The following is a 16,742-nucleotide window of genomic DNA, read 5'->3' as shown; positions in this document are numbered from 1 at the left end:
GGTTAAGGCCTTTCTCGAGTTCCTTTAGGCTGGAGTCTACTAAGCCGGTGTAGTTGGCATAGACGCAGCATTCTTCTCCTAGAGCTGCGCACAGGCCACCTTCTTTGAGGAGGAGGAGGTCAAGGCCTCGAAGGTTCTGTAGAACAACTTCAGAGAGGGAATTGAGAGAGTCTTTAAGATACTTGACTGCATCTCGGAGGTAGATGATGTCAGTATCGACTGCCTGTCTGAGGTTTTGGAGGGCGGAGGTTTGAGTGGCGAGGGCCGCGACACCAGTGGCGGCTCCAGCTGCAGCTAAGAGGGAAGTGACAGTGAGCACAGCAGTGATAGGTTCGCGTTTGTGAAGATAGATAGCTTCTTGGGTGTGATCGAAGGCTTCAAAGAAATGCCTTGGGGTGTGATAGATGACTCGGGGCGTAAGGAGAATGAGGACACACGTTTCATTGGTCGTATTAAGGGTAGCGACAGATAGGCATGGGGTGAGTCCAGTGGAGGAGCAGAGCCACTGGGTAGTGTTTAGGGGGACTAAGTATTTGGTGGAGGCATTGGGGAAGGTATAGTTGGAGCAAACGGGAAGGTTAGGAGTGGGGGTTGAGCGGGAGTGGACGCATAGGCCTTTGGAAGAGATGTGTGTGAGAGTAAGCGGGACATGGGTGGACTTATTCCAATTGCAGGAAGAAGGGGCATCGTCGTCAGAGGAATTGAAGAGTGGTGAGGGGATTGCGAGTGGATCATAAAGGGGGAGGCTGGGGGAAAGACACAACCAGCAGGAGCGGGTGAGGTTAGGGTGGGAGGCGTTGCGGGAGGAATAGGAGGCATTTAGGAGGTTGAAGTAGGGGCTGGAGTAGAGGAGAGGGTGCGGTTGCATACGGGGAGCGGGGGGGGGGATTAGGGCCTGTAGAGGGTATGGCAGTAACCAAGGTGGAAGAGGTATTGGGAGGAGCGGACGGGGACGGAAGACGGACAGCGGGCGTGGGGGGAGGGTTAAGAATTTGGTTGGGACCAATAGCTGAGGGTGGGGCGGAGACGGGGCGCTTTTGGATTTCAAACAGAGCCCCTTAATCGTAGTTGTCCATATACAACCGGAGCCCATAGGGGCAGGCAGACAGCCAGGTATCGTCGTGTGGGTTTTTAACAGTCAGCCAGATGAGGTCCCAGCGGGTGCTATTGGGGACTCGGAAGGAAAGATTTGGGTCTCTGTTGGGGGCACCAGACCAACCATAGGCCATGGTTTCACATCCCCAGGAGGGGCAGTAGAAGTGCGATGGATCATGACAGCCTCGAGCGCTGGCAGGGCAGATGTAAAAGCCAGTGATGGCGTTATTGTAGGGCCCTGAAAGACCATCAGTTTGTCGGTCGTTGGCAGCGCTGGAACAGCATAGGGCGATAACGCCACAAGTGGGGGTGCCTGGAGAGCCAGTGTTCGGGATTCCTGGCTGCTTGCACCGATAGTAGTAGGTGAGACCTGCAAGGGGGCAAATGTGCGAGAAAAAGGAGGGGGCAACACTGGTAACATTATAGGCAAGAATGCGTTTTTCTGGGAATGTTTGGAGGGTCCAGTTGAATGGCTGATGGGAAGTGGAGCTCTGAGCAGAGGAGGCTAAAGACAGCATGAGGATAAGGAGATGAATGAGGTGGGGGAGGGTGGGGGGACAGGGGGTGTGGGCAACGCGGGCTCGATGGAGGAGCTGGAGAACTTGCTGTTCGACGGGGTCATCATCTTCAAGGGAGAGGCGGCTCAGGCGACGGGCAAGGAAGCAGTGCCGACGCCGCTCGCGGCGAGAGAGAGCTGGCGTGGTCCCTACGGGTGATGGCGCAGGCGGGCTCGACTGGGCAACTGGAGGCGTCATCTGCAATGACAAAAGGAGAAAAACCTCACGGGGGGGGGTGAGGTGCGGAGAGGGGCCATCATTACGACAGGGGGGAGTCATCAGGGGGAAGGGGGTCGGGAGGTGGAAGGTCGGCAGGGCCGTGTGGGGTGAAGGGCTTAACAAGACGAGCAGGGATCCAGACAGGCTGGGGTGCGGATTCCGGGAAGACGCAGGCAAATCCTCGCCCTTGGGTGAGAAGGGGCGCTGGTCCGGTCCACTTGCTAGTGAGCGGGTCGCGCCAGAGGACGAGAGGGGCTGGAGTGGGCCGGTAAGAGGGCCCCCAGTGCTTGTGGATGGGCGAAAGCCCCTCAGAGTCAAAGGTCATCAGGTTGTGCTGGATGAGCACCTGTGTGACTGTTTCACGCGGGGTGAGACGAGGTTGAGTCTCTCTAGTCTTCTGGACGAGGATCTTGAGGGTTTGGTGAATTCTTTCAACAAGTCCTTGGCCTTGCGGGTTATATGGGATGCCGAAGTGGTGGGTGATGTTGTAGAGCTTCACAAACTCGGCAAAGGCGGCGCTGCGATAGGCGGGGCCGTTATCTGTCTTTATGTCCCAAGGGACTCCCATGAAGAGGATGGCCTCCCGGAGCGCTTGAGTGGCATACTTGGCAGACTCTCCCGGGAGGGCGACGGCATAACAGAGGTGTGAAAACGTATCGATGGCAACATGAAGGAACTTCCATCGGCCAAAGGAAGCGACATGAGTGACATCTAATTGCCACCTAGAGTTGGGCCGCAATCCGCGCGGGTTGACACCTTGGGGCTGGAGTGGCCCCAAGGGCAGCAAAGGTGCGCAGGAACGGCATGCACGTACTAGATGTTTACATGTCTCGATGGGAAGTTCTGGGAGGAGTCGATGGAGGGCGGGCGCACCAAGATGGAAGCGCGCATGCAAGGTCTTTGCCTGGTTGATAATGTCTCCTACGGCAGCTGCGGGGCTGAGGGCATTGATGGAAGCACCTTGGGCGGCCTGGTCAGCGAGATGGTTGCCGCGAGCCAAGGGGCCTGGGAGGCCTGAGTGGCTCCTAACATGGGCAATGAACCAGGGTTGTCGCCGCCTCTCTAAGAGGAGTTGAAGGTCAGCTAAGGCCAGGTTGATGTCCCGGTTGCCGATGCTAGCAGGCGGCAGGAAGGCCGCAAAGGCAAGGATACGAGAGACCTGCAGGCAGTAGAGACTGTCCGTGAAGATATTTGCTGGCTGGTCCTGGAGGTATTGGAGAGCCAGAGTGACGGCTTTCAATTCGGCCACTTGGACAGAGCTGCTGTGTTGGCGGGTGTGGCAGAGGGGTTGTGTGGAGCTGGGCTTGTAGAGGACTATAGCAAGGCAGTGCTTGGAGGCGTCAGTGAAGGCGATGGCGGCGTTGGGGAGTGGCTTGGAGGACGGGAACGGGAAATGGTCAGGAGCTGCGACGAGGAGCGTGCTGAGGCCTTGTATGAGGCGGTGCTGGGGGAAGTGATTATCGAATGGGCCGGGGAATAGGAGGAACAGTGCCTGCATATCTATGGAGTCCTTTAGCAAGTGAGTGACCTGCTGAGTTGTAAGGGGCCAAATGATGACATCTGGATGACGCCCGTAATGGTGGGTGGAACGCTCAACAAGGGCGATGGCAAGCTGCGCGAACAGGATGGATTGGGGGGTAATTTTGCGAAGCTTGCTTTTGGCTAAATGGACCCACAGGAGTGGACCGTCCTGCCAGATGAGGCCAGTGGGGGTTCCACGGGTGGGAAGGACGAGTCCTGCAAATGGCTTGTCTGGGTCTATTCGTTGGAGCAAGCAGTCCATTAGGGCAGAGTTGACACAGCCCAGGGCGCACTCCGCTTCATACGACAGGGTGACCTTCTTTGTGGGTGCCTGTGATGGTGGGCCAGTGGTCTGAAGGAGCTGGAACAGAGGCTGCAGCTGATGTGTGGTGACTGGCAGCGATGGGCGCAGCCAGTTGAGCTGGCCACAAAGCTGTTGGAGATCATGGAGCGTCATGGTTTTGGGGACGTTTATAAGCGGCGCCATGGGCGTGACTGTTTCCGAGATTTCAAAGCCCAAGAATTGAAACGGTGGGTGGAAAACGGCTTTCTCTATGTTGACTTGAAGACCGATATCTTCCAGATTGGAGAGAAGACTGGCAACTATAGCTTGTAGCTTTGGCTCGCTTGGATGGGCTACAAGGATGTCATCCATGTAATGCACGATAGTGGCCTCGGAGGTTAAGGGCTCAATAGCAGTAGCCACAAACAGCTGGCAGATGGCAGGGCTGTTCTTCATACCTTGGGGGAGGACTTTCCACTGATATCGTTTGGCAGGCCGGTGGTGGTTGGGCCGGGGAACAGTAAAGGCGAACCGTGGGCGGTCATCCGTGTGCAGGGGGATAGAGAAGAAGCAGTCCTTGATGTCGAGGACTGCCACATACCAATCTCGCGGGAAGGCTGACTGGTGAGGCATGCCGGGCTGAGGAGAGCCCATGGGTTTGATGTGCTTGTTAACCTCTCGCAGGTCGTGGAGGAGGCGTGGCTTGCCAGATTTTTTGATGATGAAAAAAATGGGAGTATTGTATGGACTGGTGGAGGGCTCAACATGGCCAGCACGGAGCTGCTCTTCCACGAGGTCCTGAAGAATAGCTAGTTTCGGGGCAGTCATAGGCCATTGCTCCACCCAAATGGGTTCCTCTGTGTCCCATTGCAGAGGAACGGGTGCTGGAGGTTGAACGCGAGCAACGGCCAAAACTATTGGGGGGGCAGCGATGGCTGCGAAGCAAAAAGAACGGCGCCTGACTGGTGAAGAATGTCGCGCCCCCAAAGGACTTGCTTGATATCCCTGAGAACCAGGGGACGGAAGAACCCTGACCGTCCATCGGTGTCATGCCAGGCAAGATCTTCAGCCGCCTGTTGCGAGGAGGACTGGCCTGTGGCGCCTACGACGACGGGTCCGACTGTGAGTGGGAAGTCACGAGCTTGGGAGAGTGGGATGCAGGAGATCTCGGCGCCGGTGTCAAGAAGGCCGTCCATCCACTTTCCATTGACCTTGATGGTGAGGCGTGGCTGTGAAGCGGGCGACATGGGAACGGTCCAGTGGATGCCTACGGGCGGGGTCGGCGAGGGGCGACTGGAGCCTCTTGGTGGCGGGGCTGAGGCTTGCCCCGCTGCCCGTTTAAAGGCTGTCTCGGGACACGGCATTCGCGAGCCCAATGATACCCTTTTCCACAGCGCGGGCAGGGGGTGGAGGGCGGCCGGGCGGCAGGAACAGGGCGCGGTGGTGGCACCATAGGCGGGACTACGGGTTGCGGCGGAGCCGGAAGGTTGGGGCACTCACGAGCGAAGTGGCCCAATTCGCCGCAGCGGAAGCAGATGTTGGTTGTTTGGACTGCCGCGACGATAGCCGCTGCAAGTGCAGATGCTTGCCCAGAAACCCCGGAGCATGCGAGGACCCAGTCTTGGAGCGGCTTGTCACGAAGGGGACGAATGATGGCTTTGCAAGCTGGGTTAGCCCCCTCCTGCAGGATGTCCTTAACGGAGGACTCGCGGGCTGCGTTGCCGACAACTCGCCTCTCTGCAGCGGCTTGCACACGAGCTACGAACTCATTAAACAGCTCCTCGGGTTTTTGGAAAAGCTTCACGAGGGGCTCTGGGGCGGCCGTGGCGCACGAACGGAAGGCTCGGAAAACACAGTCACGGAGCTGGATGAAAAACCCAGGCGGGGTGGCAGTGTAGGCGTTGGGATCGCCGTAAGGGCCGAACCCGAGAAATGCGTTTGCAGGGTAATGCACACCCTGACGCGCGTTGTCAGCAATCTGATTGTCGATTAGGACACCGAGATGGGCTCGCCAGTCAATGAATTGCCCGGGGGAGAGAACCGCTCGGGCTAGAGAGATCCAGTCGTAAGGGATGCAGCGAGGGATGGCCATACGCTCGAGAATGTCTTGGGCATGAGGGCTGGCAAGGCCATCCTCTTTTATCGCGTTGCGGAGCATTTGGATGTCTTTGGGAGAAAAGGGGATCCACGCTTGTGGGTTCTGCGGAGTGCGAGCAGGATTGAGGGGAACATCTGAGCCAGAGGCGGAGTGGGAGGGGTGAGAAAGGCGGTGTCGTACGCTGGCGGAGGAGGATTCACGACGCTCCCGCTATTGCTGGGGCAGGCGGGAGGTGAAGCGGGCCATGGAGGTGAGGCATCGGCGGTGCCACTGGGCGCCGGCCAGGAGGGCGCGGCGGCAACGGTGTTTCTGATTGGCCAAGATGGCGGCACGGTGACGTCACGCCTGACATCACTTCTGGCCTCGGGCCAAGATGGAGGAGTGGCCACGTCACTTCCAGGTACAGGCCAAGATGGCACCGGAGGCTCTGCCGGTTTAGCCGAAGATGGCGGCCGGCAGGCATCCGGGACGGGACCGGATGGCGACGAGACAGGAAAAGGCAGGTAAGGGCGGGAGGAGGGCGCCGAGGAAGAAGAAGGAGGAGGTGCGCCATGTTGGCATTGTTTGCAGGGCGCGGTGGGGGGGGAGAAGGCGGAGGGTCGCCATGTTGGTTGGGGTCCGGATCGGAGGCTGTGGGGGGATCCAGTTCGAGCGCGGCCTCGAGCTGGGCGGACAGAGAACGAGCATTGTCGTCTCCATCAGGATCGCAGGTGAGAGGGTGGCTAGGCTCACAGGCGAGAGCGGAGGCAGGGGAGGGCACACCTTGGAGACAGGTGCGAATAGCGACGAGGGTCGGGATAAGGCCGGGGGGAAACTGTTTGCGATCGTGCTCCATAGCGGACGTCACCCGCTGAATTAAACGTTCGTAGGTCTCTGGGCTCCAGAGAGCACAGGTGACGAGCCAAGGGTTAAAGGGTAGGAGAAGGTCCCAATACCGCTGTAGCTGACGGAGAGAGACCTTCACGTGGTGAGTTTCTAAAAGGGCCGCGAGCAAACGTACTTGAGGGACTTGGCGGGACGAGAGAGAGGCTCCCATTGTGACGGAGGGTTCAGGAGGGGGGTAGACTCGCTGTCGCTGAGGGCCGGGTTATGTTCACGGATGGGCTGGGACGGCGGAGAGGAAGGGAACAGCGCCGGAGAGTCCCTACCTTGAGCGGCGGCACGGGAGGACGGCGATGGGTCCCGTGCGGGGGATCGAGCGGCTGGCCGGCCAAACAGGAATGCGAAGATATCGCTCCACCGCATACGGAAGGGAGCGGTGGGGCCTGGAGCGGTGGTCCCTGTTCGGGCGCCACCTGTGGCCGCCGCTGCGGTACCGCGGGCAGGTCGCTGCCGGGAGTCGGGCCGAGCCCACGGCCGGACTGGGGCGGCAGCGGGCGGCTCAAGGCTTGGTGGGGACGCGCGGTTCGATGGAAGAAAAACCACGGAGACGAGGTCTATGCGCAGGTCTGATTTTATTAGGGAAGTACATGGGGTTTTATAGTCTCGTGGGGGCGGGGAGGTTGTGGGAGGGGCATGTCCGCGGGGCAGCTGAGGATTGGCTGCAGAGGCAAGGGCGGACCTGCGGTTTAGGGCGTACGCCATTGATGGCAGGGGGGGTTGTTTCAGAGGTTGTGCCGGGGCGGATACGGGATGAGGGCGGTTGAAATGAGGCGGGGAGAACAGCGATCGGCTGGGAGGGGGAAAGATAACAGTGGCTGGGAGGAGGGGCGGAGGGAGGCAGCAGCATAAGCTGCTGCTGAGAAGGGCCATAATACAGAGAGATTTCGAAGAACAGGCGGGTAAAGTACAAGGAAGCGAAAAGCAGGGTGGGAGCAGGGGACATAAAAAGACTTCTATCTATATGACTTTAATTTAAACACAGTGGCCTTTTGAGTTATATACAGTATTATTCTCTTTACAAATGAGGAAACCAAGCTCAGAGCAATTAAGTAACTTTCCCCAAATCACACAAGCCATCAAATGATGGTGGCAATACTTAGTTAAGCCCATGCCCATCGAGTCCAATGCTGTTGCCCTCCCAGGGCATCTCATCTTCCCTTGGCAGCCTCAAGCCTTCTCTTGGTGCCTGAGCACCATTTAAATTTCACAACTCTGGTGACCAGTCATTCAGCCTGATGACCTGGGTGAGAGCCTCACGTTCTGTGTCATTTGAGTGAATTCAGACCATGCACTCTTGAACTGCTTTCCCCACTGCCAAGATTATACCTGCCACCCTGCTGCTTGCACAGCCATTTGCAAAAAAGTTTCAAGCAAAGGTTTCCCCATTCCTAATAACTGGGTTCCAGGTCCCCAGCTGTGCTCTGCACCAATGATAGAGAAAGCTGACGCCCGGGAAGGGAAGTAGGGCCAGTGGTCAAGGCCACCATAGCTAGAACCTGGTTTTCTCCAGTTCTTTGCTTTAGAGAGCCTGGTGAACACTAAAACTTAGTAGAAGTACCTGGTGCATCTTAATGGCCGCTGAGTCTGCCAGTTACTGTGGCTCTCCTCAGTGTTCCTCTGAGAAGCTGAGAGAATAAAACAAGTCAGGTCCCACCTCTTGAGGTCTTGGTGTCTTAGAAGCAGGGCTAAGATGAATAGTGATGTTTTGTATGTGACCCCCAAGGTATTACTGGTGTAATATGTATTTCCTAAGATTCTTTCTGGTGTGTCAGTATAGAGTACATAATATTAATAGTAATGTAATATGTATTTCCTAAGATTCTTTCTGGTGTGTCAGTACAGAGTACATAATATTAATAGTAATGTTCAGGGACAAAATGCAGTGTCATGTATTTATCAGTTTTCTTCCCTAACATCCTAAATACCTACATTTAAAAATTATTAAGTCATTGGAGCAACCAAAACTGTTTTAAAGAAATGTGAGAAGCTCTGCAACTGAAAGGTCCGTTTTTCTGCCCTGAGAATGCTTGGCAAACAAGCTTAGAGCTGAGCTAGAAAAGGTACGTACTGAAACCTTTTAAGGCAGTGATGGAAAAGGACCTGTGGGGGCATGCTGGTGAACTCTTCAGTGTGGTTGGTGCCCTCACTTTATATGTGTAGGAAGGGATGTGACAAGCAATTAAATGTCTAAGGCGAATGGCGTCTGTCAGAGCGGTCTTTTGGCAGCTCTTCTAGAAGGCGCTGGCAGCGTCCGGATGGGCACGTGGATTTCCAGGGACGCTGGACTGCTGTCGGTTATGGGTCCTTAGGGAAGGCGTTGGCTCTGGACATGTCGCTGGAAGTCTCAGCAGTAGTGGCCGCGGCAGCATGGTTGGAAGAAGATTCTGTTGGAGGCAGCCAGTTGTTCTTTTGATCATAGGATTATAGATGTATTCATCCCGCTGAGGGAAACAATTGCCATCTTGGATTACCCAAAGCTACTCAGTCAAAGCAAATCAGGGCCAGCAAGGCCCAGGACCAGGTGACCAGACCAGGCAGTTGGGTCAGATTTGGCCAGAGTTCAACTGTGTCGTTCACTGTTGTTCCTACATCATGCCTCTCAGTTGAGACTTTTGAGGCTACTGTCTTTTAACAGCCCTACTTATTGACATGTAGATACTGTTTTCTACTTGTTTTTTAAAAACAAAACAAAGAAAACCACCTCTTTATTTTATTGCAGTAAGTGCCCCGCATTTGGGGCCCTTCTTGGACACTCATTGTCCATTTGGGTGCAGCCTTCTTCCAGTTTCCTGATAAGGACAGGCAAGCCTTGGATGAGATGGTTCCCCTTCTCTGGTGGTGCAGCAGCCGATGCCCCCCCCCAGTGCCCAGCTGCTCCTGATGGGAAAACCCAACCAAGTCCTTCCAAGATGGCCCTACAGTTGGACCCTGGCATGCTGCAGAGGCTGAGGCTCCCCTGCCACTGACCATGTTGGGAAAACGTGCTATTCTAGGAAGCCGAGGCAGACCCAGACTCAGAGCTGCCACCTGCAGGAGCATTTAGCTGAGTATGGACAAACAGCATTAACTTAAATCTGGGGTGTCCTGGGAGCAAATACAAAAGTTTCAGAGATGCCTATGCTTGGGTCACTCTGATAGGGAAGTTCTTTTACAGTTGTATTTAGTGTCTCTTTTTCTGATTAAATTGTAATATATATATATCTAACATACAAATATGGAAATCACAGAACACCTGTAATTCCAAGGTACTTGAGGATATAGTCCACAGATCTAGATAAACATACACAAGTCAGAACTATTTCAGAATCTGGCTACTTCACTTCAAAGCTACTGGGAATATTTTCTGTCATAGAATACACAATATTAACTTTTCTACATCATGATTTTTAAAAATTGTACCATGTTCTATTATAACTACATAAAATAATTTTAACCAGGCTCCTATTTATATGAGCTAGATTGTTGCTAATTTTTTGCTACTATAAAAAACTCTGAGGTGCATATAGTTATATAGAAATCCTTTGGGACACTTCTGATTGTTACCTTGGTTGAAATGCTAAAAGTGGAAATTGATGGTACAATAGAATGAGTGTTTTTTAAGGATTTTTTTTTTCTCTCCCCTCCCTCCTCCCCCAGCCCTGGTTGTCTGTTCTCTGTGTCTATTTGCTGCGTCTTCTTCTTTGTCCACCTCTGTTGTTGTCAGCGGCACGGGAATCTGTGTTTCTTTTTGTTGCGTCATCTTGTTGTGTCAGCTCTCCTTGTGGGTGGCGCCATTCTTAGGCAGGCTGTACTTTCTTTTGCACTGGGCGGCTTTTTTAAGGATTTTGATTCAATGTGCTCACAGAAAGGTTACACTGAGTTGGCATTCCAAGTGCTGATGGTGTCCACTTCCTGAGACCTCGCTGTACTGGGCATTGGGTAGAGAAGGTGTTGCTCACTGGTGGCTTATGTGGCGGTACATGCAGTCAGTTCCCAGGGAATAAAATTTGCATCACCACCACTCCACTGCTTTTAATAAGAGGGGTCAGTATCAGCCATGATTCCTCGCTTGGTGGAAACGTCTGCTGTTGGAGCAGCATGCCCAGCATGTGCTAGGAAGGATTCCCAGCTAGTTATTCCCCCAGGCAGTGATGTAGGTGCTGCTATGAGGAGGCTTCGCTGAAGCAGTTATGGTCCTATTGCTCTTAAGGGAGATGGTCCGGGAGGCGGGGTGCTGACCTAATCCCCTAAAAGGGACCAGGCTTTCCCTAGTGAAGGAGCTTAAATCTCGAGAGAGGCTCAGCACGTCCAGCTTCTCCGCTGCTGGTTTGAGGTTGGCAGGTGCCGTGTGGCAGTGCAGGAGGTGGCCTGGCAGGCCCGCAGGCTGACCACAAGGGAGTAAGTAGACGAGCTCACGAGGAGCGCTGGCCACCCGACCCTGGATTTCAGTCCGTGACGTTCCTCCATGCCGCACCTGGACTTCCAGCACGTAATAAAGAGGTGGCACTTAAACTGCTGAGTTTGTGGAAACTAGTTAGGCAGCGATTAAGAACTAACACAGTTTCTAAATTCAAGTCTAGATACCTGTATAGAAACAGCTGACAGAACTGAGCAAGTGTGTGAGGAGATGGCAGGGTGTGAGTTTGGGTAGAAATAACGTTACGACTGGAGTTTAAATATGGTTAATTAGGAGCCTGGAGAACGACTGTTCAATTCTGCCTCAAGTTATGTGACTGGAAGGAATCTTAGTGTCTCCAGATAACCCTTCGTGTATCACCCAGAGCAGCACCCCTGCAGCTGGCCTGGCCCCAGCCTCCACCCCCTCGGGGCTGTTCCCTTCCTGCTCCCAGGGAGCTGCGGTTCCTACAATTGCCTCCTCCCCTTTCTTTGAGCTGTTGAGCTGTCCTCTCCTCTCGGAAGTCTCCATGTCTTAACATAACCAGCTTATACTTGGCATCCTGGCGGCTGAGCTTCCCTCACCTGGGGTTTCCAGGTGGGCCAGGGGCCAGGGGCCAGGGGCCAGCGCTAACGATGCATCCGCACAGAGGCTCTTGGAGCTGCAGCAAGGAGGTCCTGGATGAGGCTCTGCCATTGGGGCCTTCAGAACTTTGGCATCTGGTATGTGGGGGACCCACCATGTCTCCAGGAATATGTCCAAGTCCTCCAGCTCCTCCAAGTGAGGGAGACTCTGACCGGCTAAGACCCAGATGCCTCCCCACTGAAGGACGCCTGAGGCACAACTCCTGTCCTTGGGACCCCACAAGGAGGGAGTCGACCTAGACATGGCAGGGGCCTTGTCTTCTTCCCGCCAACCCCGTACTTCATCAGGGATAGACGTGTGACGCAGTCAGGGCCCTGTGTCTGGGGGCTCCCGCCAGAGCTGGTACCTGACACACCGCCTGCCAGGACCTTCCCCTTGCACAGCCCGCCCTCTGAGAGCAGGGAGGCAGGCAGGAGGCCTCGGTCTGTCCAGTGGAATCTAGCCGGGAACCAGAGAGGTGACCGTTTGACGGCATACCATGCTTTTAAACCCAAGTTCTCCAGTAGCCTGGATAATCTAGCTTCTGAAATACTTACCCTATCCTGAAAACTAACTTCCCAGGCCAGAAACCATTAGAAAAATGTGACTTGAATTATTCTCAGGTCAGGGAGAGGCAGTTCCTGAATCTAGATCCTTAGCCCCTGTGCTGTTAGCACTTAATAGGCAGGGCAGTTTCCTCCTGCTGACAGGCCACCACGAGGTCACGCGCAGGTCTGTTCACTCTACTTCCCGTAGCCTCATGAGTCAAGCAGCCTCATCAGGAAAGGGTGTAGTCTCGTGCAGTTTTGTTTGTGGACCTGAAGTAACTATCCCCTGCCTTGTCTATAAGGCAAAAGTAGATCTCTGTCCCCACTAGTTCTTGGGAAGGACCCCCAAAACCGTGCAGCCCAGCCCTCTCTGGTGTTTGGACCTTCCTTCAAACATCATCTACTTGTCCTGGTGGCCAATGATGATGGGACAGCTCGCAGTGTTGGAAAGGACTCTTTCATGGTGAGCAGGCTCTGTTTTTTCCTGCTCTTTCTGGTTCTGCTTTAGAATGAGCAAAATCTTCAATCCACAAGTCACTGCTCTGGTAGCGTGAAGCAGAGAGCTCCTTGGATGCCTGCTGCACGTCTCCTGTCCAGGTGAAACACCTGGATGCCTGCTGCCCATCTCCTGCCCAGGTGAAACACCTGGATTTCTGCTGCCCATCTCCTATCCAGGTGAAACACCTCCACCCATCCTACCCTTGAGGAACTCCGTGGTTTTCACAGTAAATAATGCAGATCTTGCTCTGAGCAGAGCAGAATGCAGCTGTCACCTCCCTTACCGTGGACGTGGACTAAATAACATTAACTCCTGGGCAGTCGTGCTGGTGACGTGGTTCATCTGACACCAAGTTCTTGTGTGTCCGAAGGCCTTTCCCAGCCCTGTCCTAGATGCAGTGGATATTCTGACCTTGGCTCTAGGATTGGCATGGCTCCTACAGTATCTTTCCTGCCTGAGGCCGAGTGCCAGGGATACCTCCTGCGTGTAACGTCTGCCCCACTGCACCTTGCCCGCTCCCTAGTGAGAATTCTCAGTTTGGGTGGAGCATTTCCTTCTGGGTGACAAGTGGAACAAAGCTAAGTTCCTGGCTGCTTCCAGGCGGCCAGCTAGGATGTCTGTGGGTCAGATATGGCCTCAGGGCAGTAACCCGGGATGGGGGCACATACCTGCCTTTTCTGAGGGAGAAGCTGGTGGTGAATATCCTCGCTCAGCTGGAATCACGTGACGTGGTAGTGCCACCCTAATTTTTAGTCTCTGTGAAAGATCTCCTCTGGGAATTGAGTGATATCCAAAGATTACTGAAAAACTATTCAACTTTACCCAGCCGTTGCTTCCCAGGCTCCGAGAAAGGTACGTACACCTGAAGACTTTAGGCAGGTGTTTGGGAGAGGGCCACCTCAGAAGCTGAGCTGCTTTTAGAATTAGACCTCCACGCCCTTGCTTCCCTCCTGCTTCAGAGCAGCAGACCTGGCTCTGCAGGTGGCACCCGTAGTCATTTTCTAAAGGTGTGTTGTGGTAGCACACTGGTCCTCCGTGGGGCCCATCTCGGCATTTCTCAACGGGGCATTTCAGCACTTTGCACGGAAGCCCCTCGGTCAGCCGAGCCGTTCGGTGCACTGTTAGGTCTGCATCGCTGCCAGGTGTGCGTCCCAGCTGTAGTGACAGCCAGGCAAGCCTCGTTAGCTCCTCACCACTGCCAACGGAGGCACCCAGAAACGGGCACGAGAAGAGCTGTTCTCTCTAAAGGAAGACAATAATTAATTCCTATATGAGTAATTCTTCATGGCTCAGCCAGCCATGAATATAAATGAACTCCACATTTATATTTCTGCATCTACCCCTTTGATGACGTTCAGGAAGAAAGCAAGCACGGGACGGAGTTTGCATGCTGATTAGTAATCCCGGCACTTGCTCTTTGTGGGTCCCGAGACCTCACGCAGGTTGTAAAGGCTCGCTCGCTCTCTTTCCTCCTTTGCAACATGAGACGTGCAACGCCTGCTCTGCCTGCTCCGCGGTGGTGACTCTTAAGAGCAGGTGAAATAATAACCGTGAACACACTTTGTGAGTAAAAGCAACATTCAAAAGGAAAGTGCATGGATGCGTTCTTGAAAAAGGTGGAGGAGACTTGACTTTCAGTTATTTAAGCATCACTCCCTCCAGTGTTTCAGAACTGGGGTGGTGAGGGGGGACCTCACCTGCCAGCTCTTTACCCGGTGGGTGCTTGTCATTTTCCTTCTGTCCCGTGACCTCTCCAAGGGCTGAGTGGCCGGCTGCAGGGCTGAGGGGCAAGGTGAGAGCCGGGCCTGGTGGGAGAGAGCCTTCTCCAGCCGGCCCAGCCACCCCGCCCTGGTCCGGGCTGTGGCTTCCCCACGAGCTCCGAGGGCACTGATTCCCATGTTTCTCTTAAAGATTTACGTCCACCTGAAGGAAGGCGGCGGCCCCGACGGGCTGGACGCGCTGAAGAACAAGCCGCAGCTGCACAGCGTGGTGGCCAAAAGCCTCTGCCGGAACGCGGCCGGCAAGAACTACATCATCTTCACGGGGCCCAGCATCACCAGCCTGAACCTGTTTGAGGAGTTCGAGAAGCAAGGTTGGTTGAGCGGAGAGCGGGGGGCGCCTGGCTCCCTCCCCGGGTGGGAGAGGGCTGGGGGCGCGGCCCTCCGCCTGGAAGCTCGGCCTGGCTCTGGCTGGGGGCGGTTTCTTCCTGTGCTCTTGTTCGCGCGGCCAAGGCGTCCGAGGAGCTGCCCGGGCACCGTCTCTGAGTCTCGGAAGTCCCCTGAACCGTCCCGATCTGTGGGTCTGTGGTGTGGCTCCTTCCCCTCAAGGAAGAAGCTCGTGGAGCCGAGGAGGACCGCCTCGGTCCCGGAGCGCTCAGCGCCTCTCTGCTGGATGCTCGGCTCACTTGTTGCAAAGACTGGGCAAAGCCTGGTCCCTCACCAGGTCAGAGCTCTCAGGCCTGTTTCTAGAAGCCTCTGGCACTGCTGGGCACTTCCCAGGCTTTTTCTCCACTGACTAACGTGGGTGTGATCCCCCACACACTTGCAGAATCGGGGCTGCGCCCCATCCCAAGAATTCGGATTCCGTTGCCCACGTGCACTTCCAAAGCCCCCTGGAGGATTTGGATGTGCGCCCAGGGTCGAGGAAAGGGCCGGAAGCTGAGCATCCAGGGCACAGGAAAGGAAACCACCCAACAATGCCCGTTTCCACAGAAGCAGAGATAAGCGGGGCGTGGCCGCTCCAGCTTGTTGCCTTCTCCTTCGGAACCCACAGCTGCCTCCTCGCTGGCTGCGTAACCCGAACTCCAGGTCCACACTGAAAGCATCCCAACCCTGTTTTCCATAATCCCCCTCCTCTGTTTTGAAAAAGACTCTCCTGTTTAAATCCTAAGCCGAGCGTGGCTCTTTGGGCCCTGCCCCCTGCCTGTGTGTGCAGGGAAGGGGCCCGGCGGCCGTCCGGGAAGGCCTGGGAGCTGAGGGCGGGCCTCTGACTCCAGCAGCGAGGCCGACTCTGGCTCTTTTATCCGACACCCACAGCTGCTAAAGAGGGTGGTGGAGAGCCCGGGGGCTCCAGGAGCAGAGAAGGAGTCCTCCACGGCCCCCTCCCCACGATGACGAGGAAGGAGAGCCCACGGTGCTTAGCTGAGGGGACAGTAAGGATGAGGCTGTTTGCAGATCTTGTGTCAAATGTGCACTTATTGCCTCCAGGGCGAGCTCTGGATTCAGACGGGAGAGCAGCTGTGGCGGCAGGGGGACGCTGGCTCCTCTCGTTGCCCCTGTGGCTCCCCGGTCTGGGGTCCAGGAAGAGGGGCCTGTGGGGACCTCAAACCGGCGTTTGGTCGTCTCCCCCCACCCCCATTCCTCTTAGTCACCAGGGCAGCTGTGACAAAGCACCGCACGCTATTGGCTTGAACAGGCGCTTATTGTCTCACGGCGTGGAGGCTGCTCGCCCAGGCGCACGGGTCAGCAGGGCCTGCTTTGCAGGCTGCCGCGGTCTGGAGTGGTGGCCACGGCTGCCCCTCATCCCTCTGACCCCTGTGTCCAGTGTCCTTGCTCTGTGAGTCCCCCGCCATGCTGGATTGGCTCCCCAGCAACACACAGCCTCCAGGAGCCCCTTTGCAAGTAGGATCAGTCACGGGGTGTCGGGACTTGAGCCGAACCCACACCTTTCAGATCGCAGGCGCTCGCTTGGGGTCTCGGGGTGCTTCTTCCCCATCGCTGCCTCGCGCCCCTCAGTCTCAAGCAGAGCTCTCCGTTAGTCCATACTTGTTGGACGATGCTTTCCTTTGCTGGCGCTCATCTCCCCGGAGAGACACTGTCCGTGCTCTGCACGGCCAGGCTGGTGGCCGCTGGCCCCTGGCTGAGGTTGTGGGGACAGCATGACTGTTGTGAGCAGCTCGGGCTCAGTGCCAAGCACGCCCGGCGCTACCTTGACCTGGCAGAGCCTCCGTTCCTCTTCTGCCGTGTGGGTGTGGAGGCTTCCGGAAGTAGGTGCGATGCCGTGGGCCTGACCCCTGCGTGGCTTACCGTGGGGGCTGTACGA

General features: G+C 55.6%; 1 protein-coding gene across 1 annotated transcript in view; it reads left to right on the top strand.

Moving 5' to 3' along the window:
• PGBD5 (piggyBac transposable element derived 5) overlaps window positions 1–16,742 on the top strand; it is a 95,469-nt gene that overhangs the window by 68,006 nt on the left and 10,721 nt on the right. The window contains exon 4 of the mRNA XM_058289716.1: window positions 14,613–14,793. Within this exon, the coding sequence (XP_058145699.1) occupies window positions 14,613–14,793 (181 nt within the window). The remainder of the gene's footprint in view (window positions 1–14,612; window positions 14,794–16,742) is intronic.

The sequence above is a fragment of the Dasypus novemcinctus genome, chromosome 28 (genome assembly GCF_030445035.2).
Source record: "Dasypus novemcinctus isolate mDasNov1 chromosome 28, mDasNov1.1.hap2, whole genome shotgun sequence".
Classification (NCBI taxonomy): Eukaryota; Metazoa; Chordata; class Mammalia; order Cingulata; family Dasypodidae; genus Dasypus; species Dasypus novemcinctus.
Note: the sequence above shows the minus strand (reverse complement) of the source record. Positions and strands in the feature narration are given on the sequence as shown.